The sequence below is a fragment of the Artemia sp. Qi Xiang Cuo genome, chromosome 19 (genome assembly GCF_049724085.1).
Source record: "Artemia sp. Qi Xiang Cuo chromosome 19, ASM4972408v1, whole genome shotgun sequence".
NCBI lineage: Eukaryota > Metazoa > Arthropoda > Branchiopoda > Anostraca > Artemiidae > Artemia > Artemia sp. Qi Xiang Cuo.
Genome location: NC_142812.1, coordinates 32,399,325 through 32,416,067, shown reverse-complemented (window position 1 = coordinate 32,416,067; position 16,743 = coordinate 32,399,325). Strand labels below are relative to the sequence as shown.

Here is a 16,743-nt window from a genome sequence, read left to right as displayed (position 1 = left end):
ATTAAGCCACTTTATAAGAAAGGTGATAAAAGTGAGTGTGGTAATTATTAAGGCATTAGTCTGGTATCTGTAGGTAGTAAATTACTTAGTAATATGATGCTTTTTACACTGAGGGATGCCGTAGACAAAGTTTTAAGAGAAGAACAGTGCGGTTTTAGAAAAGGTAGAGGATGTGTCGACCAAATGTTCACTTTTAGGCTAATAATTGAGAAGTGCCTGAGTTGTCAAACACCTGTGGTCCTCAGTTTTATAGATTATGAGCAAGCGTTCTATTCCGTTGATAGAAGAGCTTTAGCAAAGGTTTTTTCCCTGTATGGTATACTAGACAAATACATTAAAGTGATAAGTGCTATGTACGAGAATAAAACTGCTGCGGTTAAGACAGGAAATGAGGTTAGCAGCTGGTTTTGTATTAAATCAGGAGTTAAGAAGGGCTGTGTTCTATCCCCCTTTATATGGATTATTTTGATGGACTTTGTCTTGAGGAGCACAGGAAAGGTAATGGGAGACCACGGAATCAAATGGGGAGGAAACTGTCTCCTGGACTTAGATTATGCTGATGATTTATGCATCCTAGATGTGAGCAAAATGAATGAAGTATTAGAGGTTTTGCGAGTCCAGAATGCAAGAATAGGTTTGAAAATTAATGTTAAAAAGACTCTGTCACTAAGGCTAGGAATAAGAAGATGAAAAGGTGATGTTGGATAATGAAAAGATTGATCAGGTGGGCAGCTTCACTTACATTGGTAGTATTATTAGTAAAGATGGTGGGAGCAGTGAAGATGTTAGAGGTAGAATAGCCAAGGCTGAGGGTGTTTTTTCACAGTTAAAAAAATTTTGGAAGAATAGGACGATGAGTCTGCAAACCAAAATTAGAATATAAGAAGCTACAGTGATAACAGAGGCCAAATATGGCTCAGAAGCATAGGTACTCCGAAAAGCAGATGAAAATTTGCTAGATGTTTTCCAGAGAAAATCCCTACGGATTGCTCTGGGTACCCAGCCGACTGGCCGTATTTCAAATAATAGGCTATACGAAAAATGCGGTTCAATACTGTTCTCTAGGGCTATAATGAAAGAAAGGTTGAGGTGGCTAGGGCACGTTGTCCGGATGAAAGATGACAGATTGCCGAAGATTGTTCTTTTCGGCCAACCGTCTGGGGCTAAATGGAAAGCAGGTTGTCCTCGTCTGGGGTGGGAGGACGTCATAAAGAAAGATTTAAAGGAAATGGGAACTCTGTGGGCGGGTGTAAAAAGGGAGGTTTTAAATAGATTGGGATGGAGGAGGAGCATGCATAGCTGTGTTGGCCTCAGGCTGCTTGGTGCTGCGGTGAGTTGTTAGTAGTTGTAGTAGTATACTGACCGTATTTCCAACAGTAGGCTGTAGGAAAAGTGAGGTTCAATCCCGCTTTCTAGAGCTAAGTGCAAAAATGCTTTTTTTTTTCAAAATATGATAAAATAGTTGAATTTTCCACTTGTGTTTTTCGCTACTTTGCAGGCCATTTAGTTTTCCAATTAAAAGTGTATCTTGTATAAGCCATTATTTATGAAAAGATAACTTTTTTACTTCTAGCGTTAACAATTCTTCGCATCAATTAGCTCCGTCACTAAAGGGAGCCAATGGTTTTGTCCACTACAAAAGGCTGAATAACTTTAAAACCAAGAAGAAAAACTAGATGTATTTCTACTGGTGCAGCGATGTCCTATAGTGGCACAGTGGGATTGATCTCAGCTCCGTAATAAGGGAATCAGAGTTCAAACTTAGCTGGAGCAACACACTTTAGGGCCCAGAATTTGAATCCGGTGATGAGATTAAGCGAAAGCGTCTCTGTGCTAATCCAAACAAGAAAAAGATGGTGCAGCGATGAAAAATACGGATGGTTTCCCACTTCATACGTACTCAATGTTGCTTATTTATATCCAGAAGCTGTATTGGGATTATTCGGAGGCATTAAGCAGGACGAAGACCCCTGTAATATGCATCCCAGAACATGAGCATGGTTGCAGCAGTAGATGCATACTAGTAGCTGAAAATTTGAAGACACGTTTTGAAAAAAAAAGTTGTCTAGCAATAAAAAAATTCACTTAAGCGTGATTCACGACCTATAACTATTATAAATGCCTGTCTTAAAAGTTAAATTTGATTGAGAATGTAAATTTGCAAATATTTTAACAGACAGCTTGTAGCTCCTTCACAATGACAGCAGATATAAATAAAAAGCGTACGAATAGAGTCACTATAGTTGGAAACCCTGTACTGGAGGTTTCAAGCTCCCCATTTTGCAAAAAATCACTACGACGTTATTCCACATCACATAATTACATCTAGCTAAAATGTCTTAAGATAAAAGGGAATAATTTTTTTTTTACATTTGCAAAGATGGTAGTTTCAGAAAATATTATGGTTGTCAATAGCTCTACTAAGTTCCAGCAAAAACATGACTTCTTTTTGTGTATACTTGATTTATTTTTTCTTTGCAGCCACATACGTATATGGAGGCTTGTTGCTATCTATTTATCGTCTCCATTAAATTCCATGATTTCCTATAATTGCCAAACTTTCTGGCTTTTACTTAATACTGCAATCTGGATAGAAGGATAAAAAGATTTGGCCTTATTGAACCGTTATTTGTAGATTTTTTATTTCTTTTCAGATGGTAGAATTGATAGATGCTGATACACCAAACAATTGTTGAAGTTTAGGTAGATTTGGGGCATATGAAGTGACGGTCTTCTGCCTTGCCATCATATTGATTTTCGTCATGTTTTTGTATTTCTACTGTGTTATTATATTTTATTGCATTACTTTTATATTTTTAAAGCGATTGCTGTATATTTGACAGTTGTAGGAATTGAACCTGAGACCTTTAGATTAGAGCTCCAACATGGTATCCACTCAACCATACAGGCCCTGGCGAAGTAAAATACAGAAGTGTTAGATTCAAATATTCGTATTTATGTAACAATGTAAAATTTTTCAGTTAAGAATAAAAAGTATTTTTGAAGAGGATACTTTTCTATGTAGTAAATGAAAGTCCTTTGAAAGCCTTTTAAGGATTTATGAGTAAGAGTCCATAGTTCTAAGTTCCAAAATAAGTCCATAGTTTCAAAATGAATGTTTGGACCTTTAAACTAATAGTTAGTTCACACGGATGGGATTCCCATCAATCCTCAAAGGAATTCCTTACAGGATTGACCGTTTTCCCGTCATGTCTTTGGGTTGGATTTTTTTCAACTTTTTACATTGTAAACAGATCGATTTAAGGGGTTTTTCCGCCGTCCAACAGAGAATTGTTAGCTAACATTTTTCCCAACAATAATTTTTCCGCCGTCCAACTAAAAATTGTTAGCTAACATTGTTAGAAGATTTCTCTAACAAATCGAATGCTTGTTGAAGGAAATTGTTGGGGAATTTAAAGCGAAATATTCAAAAACAATAAAGATGGATACTTTTTATGCTTATAATATTGACAAAGAATCGAGGACAGCAACTGTTTCTCACAGTTAGTATATTCTTTAGTTAGTTTCCTTAAAAGCCAGGGTTTCCTATTTGACCTTAGAGTTAATGAGAAGTCATAAGAGAGTTTTAGTTGTTTTGTTTTAAATTCAATAATTTTTCTTGATATAGGCTAGCCTTAAAGTTATTATTGCAACAAGTGTGAGCCACAGCTCTTTAGTGGGACCATGGACTTTTTATCCCTTGCTATTCTAGGCTATACAAATTATTTGGTTGCAAATATGGTAACAGTGTAGAGTTACAGCTCTCCTAAAAGAAACAAGCCTTAGGGTCATTGTTGCAACAATTGATAGCCACAACTATTTAGTGAGAACTTGGCCTTTATATCTATTGCTATTCTATGCTAAACAAATAACTTTTGTAGGAAATATGGTAACAGTATAGTTACAGAACTTTTAAAGGAAAAATGCTAAATAAATTAGTAGCCTATATTTTATATAGCCCTACTACATATTGTATGGTTGGGGTATCCTCATGAAATTGTACTTGGTAATTCAAAGATCGGTAAAATTCTATTTTAGCTACTTTCGGCTATCTTGGGAAGGAGTTTGGTTAGGAAATTGAAACTTTCAGGGATAGACCTACAGGCTAAAGTATGTCCCGGGAAGGTATTTTGAAGTACCTACCTCCACTCCTCCCTCTAGAGGGTCCTGACCTTTGATGACCTTTAAAAACCTGTGTTAAAACAATTTGAGATTGTTTAACCAGTGATCAGAAGGAGTTGGTATGTTTGTGACAAACCTCACCTGGAAAAGATTCTTATCAGTATCTTTTTGATTTTAATCTGTTGTTTATAAATTTGTATGTAATTGTTTTGGTTATATTCCTTAAAAGCCAGGTTTTCCTACTTGGCTGTGGAGTTAATCACACGATTAGTTTAAGCTCTAAATCTTACTTTATCAAAAGTTTGCAATAAGCCCTTTTTTTGCAAAATTCACTTTTATTAAGGTCAGTGAGGTTAAGCTCTTAAATTACTTTTTGTTATGGAGGACTGAAGAAGCCTATGTTGGGTACGTTTTTTATTAGCCTATGTTAAAGCATTGGTATCTGAGGCAAATGAAAATAGTAGCACAGCTGGGTAGATGAAACTATCAGGAACTACCTCTTTGTTTGCAGTATGGAAATCAAACACTGAAATTGTAAGAGATTCAGTCAATTTCTGTTCAATTAAACAATTGTTCCAAATACAGCCATACAGTCATTATTTCAACAATTGTGAGCCACAACTCTTTCATGGGACCATAAACTATTTATCCCTTGGCATTCTAGACTATACAAATAACTTGGCTGGAAGTATGATAACAGTGTAGATTTACAGCTCTTCCATAGGAATCATGCCTTGGGGTAATTATAACAACAAGTGTGAGCCACAACTCTTTAGTGAGACCAAAGGACTATGTATCCCTTGCTATTCTAAGTTATACAGATAACTTGGCAGGACCTATGGTATCAGTGTAGCATTAGGGTTGTCTTAAAAGAAACATGCCTTATGGTCATTATTGCAACAAGTGTTAGCCACAACTCTTTGACAGGAACATGGACTTAGCTATATATCTGTTGCTATTCTAGGCTGAACAAATAATTTATCAGGAAATATGGTATCACTGTAGTTGTAAAGCTTCTAAAGGGAAAGTGCTTGATAAATTGAACTAGTAGCCTATATTTTATCTAGGGCCTACTAAATACATTATGGGTGGGCTATGATTCTAGTTTTTATATTTAGAAAATAATTTTTTATATATAAAAGGAAATAAAAAAGACTATTTTAATCTCGTTTTTTTATGTAGAATACATGTATACATTAATAGTAGATAACTTAAGATTTTTAACTAGTCATCAGAAGGAGTTGAATGGTGTGTTATAGAAATCAACTGGAAAAGAATTGTATTGTTGTCTTTTTGATTGTAATCTAATGTTTTTTATATTTGCATGTAGTTGTAAACTTGATCTTTTTTCAATTTTTAATTTCAAGTTATATAATTTGTGTGTTTTTTTGTTGCAGTCAAATACTGGAAAGGGGGCATATCTATTTGGCCTCTATACTTGAGAGCTAAATTGACCTGTGTGTAGAACAGTCAAACTATTTGTTCATTCCCCTTAACAAATAGTACCAACTGGTACTTAAAGAAGCATCATAAATCAGATGCATCTGCCAAAAAAATGTTGTTGAATTTGAGGGTTTTTGTAAATTAATATTTTGTTCTATCAAAAAGTCACTTTATAATAGTCTACCTACTCACTCATGCTGTCATGCAGGCTAAATCCCTGTTGCTTAAAAAGGATTGTATATTCACAGAAAAGTTTACAGTTGAATAAATTTTAAAATTATAGATTGAATTTGGTTTTTGTATGGTTTATTTTTCCTTTACTTTTGTATCAAGTTCATTTTAACCTGTCAAATTAATTAAAAAAAAATTAATTTAGTACATGTTACTATTGTCTTGATCCAAGGTCAGAGCTACACTTTTTTGCTCAAGTGTTTTTTTTTCTTTTTTTACTGCATGCCTGTTATAAAATAGCTTATGTTTCATACATTGTAATTTCAAGTTCTTGCTATGACTATCCCTCTGAAAATTTTTTCCATAGTATTCTGTGAAATCTTGGCTATGATGATTGTCATCATGATTATTGTAGCCACTGGTTCAGCATAGGCACCATACTAAGCTTCCTCATTTAGTTTAATGAGGATTTATTCTATTTCAGATGCTGACATGTCTGGAGACAAATTTATTGTGAGCCAGTCAAACTACTCGGCCTATGGTATCAGTGAAGAGCAGTTTCTCAGTATTTTTGATCATGGTTCTGAAGAAAGTCCAGGAGGTACCAGTACCGTTAGACTGTGGTGCAACTCAAAGGACCCTGATCAGCAAGCAAGAGACAATCAAGCAAAACTTGCCTTATTTGAAATATTGGCAACTGATGCCATTAAGGCAAAATTACAAAGTAAATTAATAAAAAAAAAAATGGTGTGGGCAGAAGTGGCAAACAATCAGAGACTGAAGGGATTTGAAGTTATTGAAGGGGAGGTGGGGAAAAACAAAGTATGGGCACAAGCTCGGTCCCTGGAGCACACCTATAAAAAGTATATTGATTCCTGCAAAAACACAGGATCAGAATATAAAAAGCCTCCAAGGTTTTTTGAAGAGATGGATAAATTATGGGGGACAAACACAATATCAATCCCCCCAAAATATATGATTCTATTGTGAGTCCTAATGTTCAACCTGGAACTTCTAGTACTGGGAGTGATAATCAACCTAAAACATTGCAAAATTTGAACACCAGTATGAGTGAAAATGATGTTACAGGAAATGAAGCTCAACCTGGAACACTGCAAAATTTGAACACCAGTATCATAAGTGAAAGCAATGTTACAGTAAATGAAGCATCTAGCAGTTCTAAAAAAGAAAACAAAATCACCAAATTGATGAACTTTTAAAAGAGATGAGACTATTCAGGCAGTCTTTTGAAAATGCACTGATTAAAAAAGAGCAGGGAAGACAGATGAGACATGATGAAAAAAAGAAAAAAATAGATGAACTCATTAAAACAAAAATAGGAAAAAAAAGAGAGAGAGTAGTGAAGATAAATAAAGTTTCTATTTTGCCTTCTAAATCGTTTAACTGTTTATTTTTCTTTTGGTTTTTTATATTTTTATAGTTTTGATATTTGCTTGTGTTTATATCTGAAACTTGTTTTATAGTATTTCTTAGTATATTTATTTTATGACAATGCACCTTAATTTTGTTCAGTTTCAAGTATTCCTAAAACAATAAAATTGCACTTCTTTTAGGTTTGAATTTTTGGGAAAGCAGGCTTGGGCATGCAGCACTTTTGACCAATTCTTCCTCAAATATCATGATTTGTACAATATTTTTCATATTTGGCTTAAGTAAAATCTTGTGCACTTACAATTTACCAGGTGAACTAAAGAGTCCATCATATAGTCATCAATACCAGCCTTTGCCTTCCAATTTCAATTAAGATTGTTGAGATTTTTGTTACTTTTGAGGTTTTACAACTTTTATCGATCAAATAATTGTTTATCACAGTATAATAACATTATAAATGCATAAAACTATCCTATCATATCAATATAACTTAGTCGTTTTGCTTGACCATCATTTGTATGTAAAACATCGGATGAGTTTGTAGGAGGATATTCTTCCTCTATATCCTGTAAATTTTGCTCTTCTTCATTTTCAATTACATTGTCACTCTGCCATGCACAAAAGTTGTGCAAGCAACATGCAGTTATGACTATACTAATTGCTCGAGGTACCTTACTGTGTATAAATCTCAATCTTCGCCATCTATTGAGTAGATCACCAAATGCATTTTCAATTACTACCCTAGTTTTTGAGAGCTTCTTATTAAATCTTTTTCTTTTTTCATCAATAAGTTCAGTTTCTTTTAATGCTGTTATTAACCATGTAAGTGCAGGGAAGGCACTATCACCAATAATGTGATAATCAGCACTAGTAAATAGAGTTGAATTTGCCTGGGATGCTTGGTGGTAGAGACCCGAATTTCTCAGTACTCTACTATCATGTACACTACCAGGAAACCCCACATGAATGAATGAAAATTCTCTATTCGGAAGACATACGGCAAGAAGCACAATAGAATGAAACATTTTTCTATTTAGATATGTAGCTTGTTGCTCAGATGGTGCTACTATTCTTATATGGCAGCCGTCAATGGCACCAAGGACTCCCGGGAAACCACTGAGATCAGCAAATTTTCTAGTTACTGTATTTAGACTTAATGTACTTGGCCATTTAATGAACTGGTCTGATTTTCTCTCTATATGAGAACAAACCCTCCCAACAACAGCCCAGACACATTTTATTGAGCGATTGAATTTATCTCCAATCTCTCTGAGGGTACAAGCTTGGTTAGCCATATACCACAGAGTAATATATAGCATTTCATGTTTCTGAATAGGCATATTACCACCACAATAGTCTGATTCAGGCAGATTAATAAAGTCTAGTAGCTTTTCGAATGTATCTGGGCTCATTCTAAAGTGCTTTTTAAAGTCTGTATCTGAATACTTTGCGATCACGTCTTTGATGTAATTTTCTTGTCTCACATGAATTTCACGGTTTAAGCTAGAAAAAGCAGCCACTGTCACCCGTGAGTACTCTTCCATGACTACATCTGAGTCATCACTTTCAGAGGAAGAAAGAAGCTCTTCTAGAATACATCTCATCTCTGAGTCAGCTGTACCTGCCATTTTGCCTGTAAGGAGCGTTTTGTAATTTTTAATAACTTTTCAGTAAGTTTTTTTAGTTTTAATTGTAAGTAAGATAATTTAATTAAATAGCACTGTTTTTTCACCGGAAAAATTTATTTTCACGTGAAATAACGCCCCCCCCCTTCCAGGAAAATTCATCCCAAACAATTTCATTCTAGAGAAAAATTCCACTCAGAAAATTTCTTGTGGACGATCTTGGGTGAAAAATTGTTCTTAGCACACTTTCATTTGAAAAAGACTAATTTGTTATTTTTTTAAAATCATATCGGTAATCCCCTCTCATTGGAACTGGTTTCTCTAACCCCCCCCCCCCCCTCCATATCCTAGTAGAAAGTTGCTCCCGCAGAAAGCTCCCTCTGGAAAATATATCCCATGGAAATTCTCCAAAAGCAAAATGTTTTCCCCAAAAGCGTAGTTACTTGACTTTTCAACAATGCCAAACAAAATGAATATCTCAAAATTTTAAAAATTGTAATCGATTGACTTCGAGGGGAAAAGGGGGGTAATTTGCCCTCCAATCCTTTTGATCACTTAAAAAAGGCATTAGAACTTTTACTTTCCATTCAAATAAGTCCTTTCCTGATATTCTATGACTATTTTTTTGATACGATCACCCCTGGGAAAAGAAAAAAAACACACATTCTTGATTCTTTTTCTGGCAAAAATACAAAGCTTACTTACAGTTCGTTACCACGCACTGTTTGGCTATTTCTATTCAATCTCTTTGCTTATCAATTTAATTATTGAGACTTACAGGCAGTGGTGTCAATAGAGGGAGGGGAACACCCATCTATAATTTTTACCTCCTCCTTCTAGACATTTTTAAGACTTACTGGCAACGGAATCAATTAGGGCACAGGGCAACGACTCATCTAAGATTTTCTTCCCTCCCCCTCTAGATTTTGAGACATTTTTTTTGGTAATCTAATTATATAAAAAAAATACATTCTTCCACTTAAAAAATAGAAATAACAACGAAAATGCCACCTGCCTAATTTTTTTTACACGTTAGTTGCCCCCCCCCCCCCCATTTCATTGGTAATGGATACTTCTCTCCTTAATTGAAAATTCCTTTGATTTGCACCTTCAGTGAAAATAAATTTTTTGTCATTTGATGAACTGGTCTGATTTTCTCTCTATATGAGAAAAAACCCTCCCAACATTATAGTCCCCCCAATTTATTGGCAATGGATACTTTTCTCCTAAATTGGAATTTTCTTTGATTTGCACCTTCAGTGAAGATAAATTTTTCTTTAATTAAATTCATTCCTCAGTTTTACTGGGTCAAAAAGATGTAAATTAAGTTGTAAAAAGAAATGTGGACAACTTAAAAGTCATAGCAATTTGATATGATCAAAAAACTGACAGTTTCGTTTATGCAATCAAATTACCATTTTTAAACAGGTCGTTACACTTCCTTCATACATGGGATAATTTATGTAAAAGCTTTAAACAGTTACTCACTGCAACACTATCTTGATCAAAATTTTCGTTTGAATTTCCCGCCTAATATCATGTTTCCGCGAATTGTTAGCTAACAATTTCGGTTAGCTAACAATTCTGTTTCCGCCGTCCAAACAAATTTTTGTTAGCTAACATTGTTAGCTAACAACTGGACGGCGGAAAAACCCCTTTAATGGGAATTTCAAGGCGAAATATTTAAAAGTTAAAATAATGTCAAGAATAAACCATTCAAAGACTCATAATCATGTAGCAATGGTTGAAGGTTACCCGTATTTATTTGACACCAGTCACAAAGAGTATAAAAACATAAAGAAAAAGCAGCAGACATGGGAGGAAATATCGCTTTTCTCAATGAACCAGGTAGGTTTGCTCAACATTCTAGGCTATAAGCAAATGGTTATATTCCTGCTGGAAGCACAGACTTATCAGTCATCACAATTTTTTGCCTGATGAAGTTGGATTTGAGTTTTTGGTAAAATTCTACTTTAGCTACTTTTGACTATCTTGGAAAGGGGTTAGGTTAAGAAAATTAAACTTTCAGAGATGGGTCTACAGGCTAAAGTATGTCCCGGGAAGATATTTTGAAGTACCCACCTCTACTCTTTCTCCCTCTAGAGGGTCCTGACCTTTGATGACCTTTAAAAATATGTGAGTTTTAGAAGTGAAACCTTGCAAAATAGATCTTCTGCTTAAATGAAGTACAACAAATTTTTTTTCAGCTTCACAACTTTGCTCAATCCCAATTTATATGGTTTTAAAGATATGCAAATACATTTCCTAAATTTTTGAAATAAACTATTTATATGGCTTAAAATTCTGCTCAAATAACTGAAATTGCATTTTCAGAGCTAAAACCAGGGAAAAAGAAACTGATAACTGAAAATTAATGTAAAATGTTGTTTTGTCAAAATTTCAATAGGTATAGACCTGTCATGAAGGCAAATTTTAGGACCCTCTAGAGGGAGAAGGAGTGGAGGTAGGTACTTCAAAATACCTTCCCAGGACAAACTTTAGCCTGTAGTCCCATCTCTAAAAGTTTCATTTTCCTAACCTAACCCCTTTCCAAGGTAGCCGAAAGCAGCTAAAGTAGAATTTTACCGAGTTTTTTTTTTCCAGTTCAGTCTATTGAAAGTAAAAATAATTTAAGAATAACAATAGCCTAGCCCAAGTTTCATGATAGGCCTAGCCCTGACCTAGGCTTATTTAACATATCTTTTTTTTAAATTAAAGTAAATAAGATTTCATGTAAATAGAAGCCATAAAATTCCCATTTTTTTACTAAAAGCTAGACAATATTAACAAGTAGGCTATAGTCAGCGCCTAGGGTGAAACCCCAAGTAGCCTACTTGGGTAGTGCACAAACTCAGGTGTATATTTTAGATAAAATCTAGCTTTCATAAGTATAGACAAAATGTTCCTGCTCTTGGATTGGATGTATAGACCTATCAATTTAGACAGATAGGCCTAGGCAAGTTGGGATTGGCTGACCACATTGTCAGAAAATGCTTTTGTTCAAAATTAAAATTATGGCAAAAGTTAAACCTACAGCCTTACTTATTTATTAAGTACAATTATTCAGCTTTACAAGACAGTTATCTTTGATTAAATATATCCAAGATTGAATGTGTCTCTGATCTACATTACTTTGCTCTCAGTTTAAGATTAAATGTCCAAGGTTTGGCAACATTTTTCAAATTTAAGCTCTAACTTTAAATGTATGTCCAAGATAAAGCTCAACTTTTGACTGTTGCTGTATATGGAAAATTCCAAAATGTATAGGCCTTTTGATAAGATATTCAGTAAATTTCTAGGTGATACTGTAATTTAGCTAGGATGAAAGTGAAAACATGATTTGATCCTTTTTCATAATCCTCTTTCATAATACAATAATTGCTTCTGTTGCAAATTGCATCTTGACCACTTAGAGGGGCCCCAAAGGTATTTTATATGAATTATGAAAGAGCATAGAAAAAGCATCAAATGATGTTTTCACTTTCATCCTAGCTAAATTATATGGCCCACTGCAAATTTACCTAGAACTTTAGCCCCCTAATGTGCAAACATATACCCTGAATTGTTGATGGGAAAGTTTAAAATTGTAAAATTCAGCACTTTTTATGGATTCATTTGAAAAACTTGAAACAGTAGGAAAACGTTTTATATTTGAGTTGCCTAATAAATGAGATTTAAATTGTTATGAATAAGTATATTACTCTTGAATAACTTATTTATAAAATAGTAACAAGTTTTTAACCACTTTTCAATAACTTAACTATTGTTGATAACTTCTTTGTGGGGTTACAAAAATGATATACCTTTTGGGCCTCTTTAAGGGCTCAAGATGCAATTTACAACAGAAACAACTATTGTATTATGAAGGAGCATAAAAAAGGCATCAAATGACGTTTTCACTTTCATCCTAGCTGAATTATAGGGCCACCTAGAAATTTACTAGGTATTCAAGTTAATCACATTTATTAAGAAGAACTTAGACAAATTCAATGATGAAATAATCCAATTTCAAAGTCACCTGACAAGAGATTTAACAGTAATTTAATTATTGAAGCTGTGATTAGCTGTTTAACTACTTCATACCTTAGTCTGGGGTATAGTTCTAGTTGAGGAGATTCTTGCTAACTTTTGAAGTAGCTGAGCTAGGTAAATGATACATTCAGTAATGAATACAGAGCCTAAAATATTTATGGGAAAGTTATACCAATCTGACAACTCTCCCTTTCCCTTGTTTCTTGGGCATAGAAGATTGTACAATGACAGGTCCTATAGGACCCATTTCTAAATTTTGAAAAAAAGTGTTATCTTCTTTTGGTTTTCCTGTTTTTTTTAGTGGCTTTTCTTTTGAAAGTGCAGTTTCTATTTTTTAGCCTAAAATTAAAGTCATTTCAAGGCTCTTTCCCTCTTGTTCAAAATGGATTTTCACTTTATAAAACCATAAAAATCAGGACTAGGCAAAGGTACTGTGCTCAAAACGTTTTTCTTGTGCCTTATTTGAGAAGTTCATCTATCTCCCAATATTCACTTTTATAACAATAAATTTATAAAGCATCATCAAAGATTAGTGCTCTTTACAGGGGGGACATGGACGTCAAAATAACTCCCTAGGAAATATCCAAAAGGCTTTGCATTTATACTTGGTAGTTTTACCCACCTTCCTCAACCACTTTCCAAGATAGACAAAAGGCCCCTTATCTACAGTTTTACAGAAGAGTTGTGCCATTCAAAATCATTTGCAAATATAATGGTTGTTACTGCAAAAATTGTTTTTCCTCTTCCTCTAATTTGCCAGATATAGCCATGGTCTATATACAAAACTTTTGCTGTTCTGTTGGTTTGCATAATTTTGTATTGCTACTTTTTTCTAATCAAGAAACAGTATAACACTGTTGTCTAAGAGACAACAGTATAACACTGGGACTCTTTTGAAAAAAAAACTTCCATAATTGTGAATACTACATTAAAAAAACCAGAAATAAATTACTTATCTCATTCTTAGTAGTGTAATACACCCCCCCCCCCACAATGCAGCAAAGTATATTCTTAAAATATTTTACTGTAGCATAACTCTTTGTTTCCTGCCATTCGATTAGTGTTTGGTGTATAAAAATGAAGAAGAGAAGAGTTGCCAGATTAGAACAATTGTATTATATTGGTTTTTAAAAGGTAGGGGTGAATTCTTGATATGATATAGTCAGGCGCAATAACTGCTAAAAGTGCTTCATTTAGAGGAGGCAGTGTTACTATTAGTGGATAAAATTGGAGCACTACTAAATGCAATGATGTTCAATATAAAAAGCATACAGCACAGTAAATTGTTTATGTTGTTTATCCAAGGTCACAGTATGTTTTTAATTGGTAATATTTTTCCATGGAAATGGTATTGTCTTGCCTTGGCTATGCCACTTAAATATGGGAACAAAGTATGTTTAAACTTCTTTAAGGATGGGTTTGCATTTGCTGTTGACCTGCTTTAAATAGGCTGCAATTTCTTTTTTAACTTGTTAAAAAATTACATCATAGAGATCTTCTTTATAAACAAAATTATTATTTATTTGTCTCTCTAATTTTTTCTATTCATAATGGACCCTAATTTTTGTCTTGTGCCTTGATATGAGCCTAACACTGTTGTAATCTAATGGTTGTTTGAACATCTTTTTTTTCACATGAGTTGTCATCTTGAAATTATTTCATTTGCAGTGGAATGGTGCAGAGAAACATGGGGTTACCTGAGGAGAGAGTTTTTTAAGAAACTATCTGCCAGAAAAAAAAAAGGAGTGGTGATGGAGGAGGAGACAACATCTACATAAAATGGCCACATTTTAGTGCACTGCGATTTTTGATCAAGTACCATAAACCCCGACTGTAAGTAATATATTATCTTAAATGAGAACTCTAGCAATAGGTTTGAAATTCTCAAAAGACTCACAAAAGTCAAAAGGTAGGGACTACAATTGTTGACAGAAATTAAAACATGTGAAAGGATATAAATGAAAGACCTATATATTGTAAGATGGGTCAACCAGCAGTACTGCCCTGTTCCCATTGTTGGTAATACTACTGTTTTATTGAAATTAATCACTTAGAGTTTGTTTTATTATTGTTATTTACTCTTTTTTTGCTTTAGTCATCTTTTAACTTTTTCTTTTTTGAATAAGATTGTAAATTTTGAAAATTAATTTTCACATTCAATAATTTTTGTTTTAATTTGAGATTGATGTTATTATGTTCTCTCATTTTGTATCATCAAAATAACTAAATTAAAAGAGATATGAATTCTATGATATGAGCTTAGAAACCCTTAGAATTTTGAATGATTCTCTAGCCCTTTAGCTAAGTTTGTTTTCTCCAAAACAAAGTTGATGTATAGATTTCTACTTATTTTAATATAAAACCACCCTTAGCCGATAGTAGGTGGTAAGAGACTAGCAATGCTGTAGCCACAATTTGTGTTTGAGGAGGGGATTATTATAGAAGTAAATGAGAAATCCTTACATTGCTCCTAGCTGCAATTTAAGGTAATTAAAAAATAACAATAATCGTAGCAACAGAATTATGTTTTTACCCCCCCCCCCCGCCATTTTCTTTTGGAAAGGATGACATAAATGTTTTGAAAGACCAAATTTATGCTGAAAATTTGCAATTCGCAAAAAAATGGTGAAAATACCATTTTAAAAGGAGTTTTTACACCTGAATGTCACCAAGATATGTATTGTTTCCTATATTTGCAACTTGAATAATTATTTTACAGAAACAAATGCCTTTAAAAGTAACATTTTTCTTCAAATGGTCCAAGAATCTCTTACTATTTCTTCCAATTCATGCATGATAGTGATGTGGTCAATAGTTATGTCTGGAAAACCCATCTGACTGATTGGTCATTTCTTTTCTTCAATAAACTTTCTTTTATAGGACTTCTGGAAATTTAGAAGAAGAATATGTGATTGACATAGAAGTAGAAAAAGATTTAATAGCTGAAGACAGCAATACTTACCCTGACTTCACCACCTTTGCTCCAGGACCATGCACTTCTACAGCTGCTACTGTGCAACCAACTTGTCTGTCTCCAAATTTTCATACAGGACAGATTGACAGTGTTTTCCCAATTGAATCTACAATAATTAGGACACCTACACCTACAAGGTCAACCACTAATTCAGGTGTTAAAAGAAAGGGAACTACTGATCAATTGCCCAGAGAAAATGCAATTAAGCTGATGGAAACAGCCAACAGTACTCTGAATAAAATCCTAGAGGGAAAGAACACCAAAGGTAGGGATTCCCACAATGCCGGTTTTTGTGAGACCTTGTGCAAAGACCTTGATTCTTTACCATTGATCAAACAAGCAAAACTCAGTGCAGAAATTTCAAGACTGATTGCACACGCACTAGAAGGCTAACTCTAATGTCAAAAATGTCAATCTGAAAGATAGTTTCTTAGATGTTGCCAAAATGACGTTTTATAGTTTTTCTGTCTGAGCAATCAAGAGCTTTTACTTTAGTTTTAGCAGTGCATATGATTTTGAAACTTCTCTGACCTCTTGCAGTGTGATGATTTAAATTTTTATGTGACTTATTTTTGGTATAAAAATTGTATACATACCTATTAAAATTTGTTGATATACTAAAAGAGTGATAGAAAGGTAATATTTCATTTGTTTGTATTATCATATTTGTTGTGGACCTACTGAAAATCCAAATAAGCATTCTGATGAGTCATGGGTAGGTTAAATTATATCTATATTTGTCATGCGTCTTGTTAAACCAATATGAATAATTCCTAATCAGGATGGTCTGGTGAAAGGGTAAAACTTTCCATACAACAGTCTTAAATTTGCAAAAATTCTTTGAATTGTTATTTTTTATCACTTGTCAGACTTGTTTCAATACCTCTCTTGTAGTCTTTATTTGGTAATTTAAATTTGTTACTCCATCAACTAGTTATATTGTAACCATAAAAACAAAACGTGTATTTAGGGTAATATTAAAAT

General features: G+C 33.8%; 1 protein-coding gene and 1 long non-coding RNA gene across 11 annotated transcripts in view; both read left to right on the top strand.

Annotated features, from left to right (window-relative positions):
* The window catches only part of LOC148940742 (uncharacterized), a 57,615-nt gene extending 50,701 nt beyond the window's left edge, over positions 1-6,914 (top strand). For 7 of the 10 annotated variants that reach the window (XM_089105229.1, XM_089105231.1, XM_089105235.1 and 4 more), the window contains exon 3: positions 6,221-6,914. In XM_089105229.1, coding sequence (XP_088961355.1) covers positions 6,221-6,726 — 506 coding nt within the window. In that variant the 3' untranslated portion in view covers positions 6,727-6,914. Of the gene's footprint in view, positions 1-1,573; positions 3,975-6,220 lie in introns of those variants that run through there. The other 3 variants (XR_016143364.1, XR_016143363.1, XR_016143362.1) reach the window with 2 other exon arrangements.
* A 3,570-nt stretch (positions 6,915-10,484) lies between these two features.
* Positions 10,485-16,483, top strand: LOC148940741 (uncharacterized). Its single transcript, XR_016143343.1, has 3 exons — positions 10,485-10,601; positions 14,454-14,618; positions 15,666-16,483. It is a non-coding gene; the product is annotated as an uncharacterized LOC148940741 (long non-coding RNA).
* The last annotated feature ends 260 nt before the right edge of the window (positions 16,484-16,743 follow it).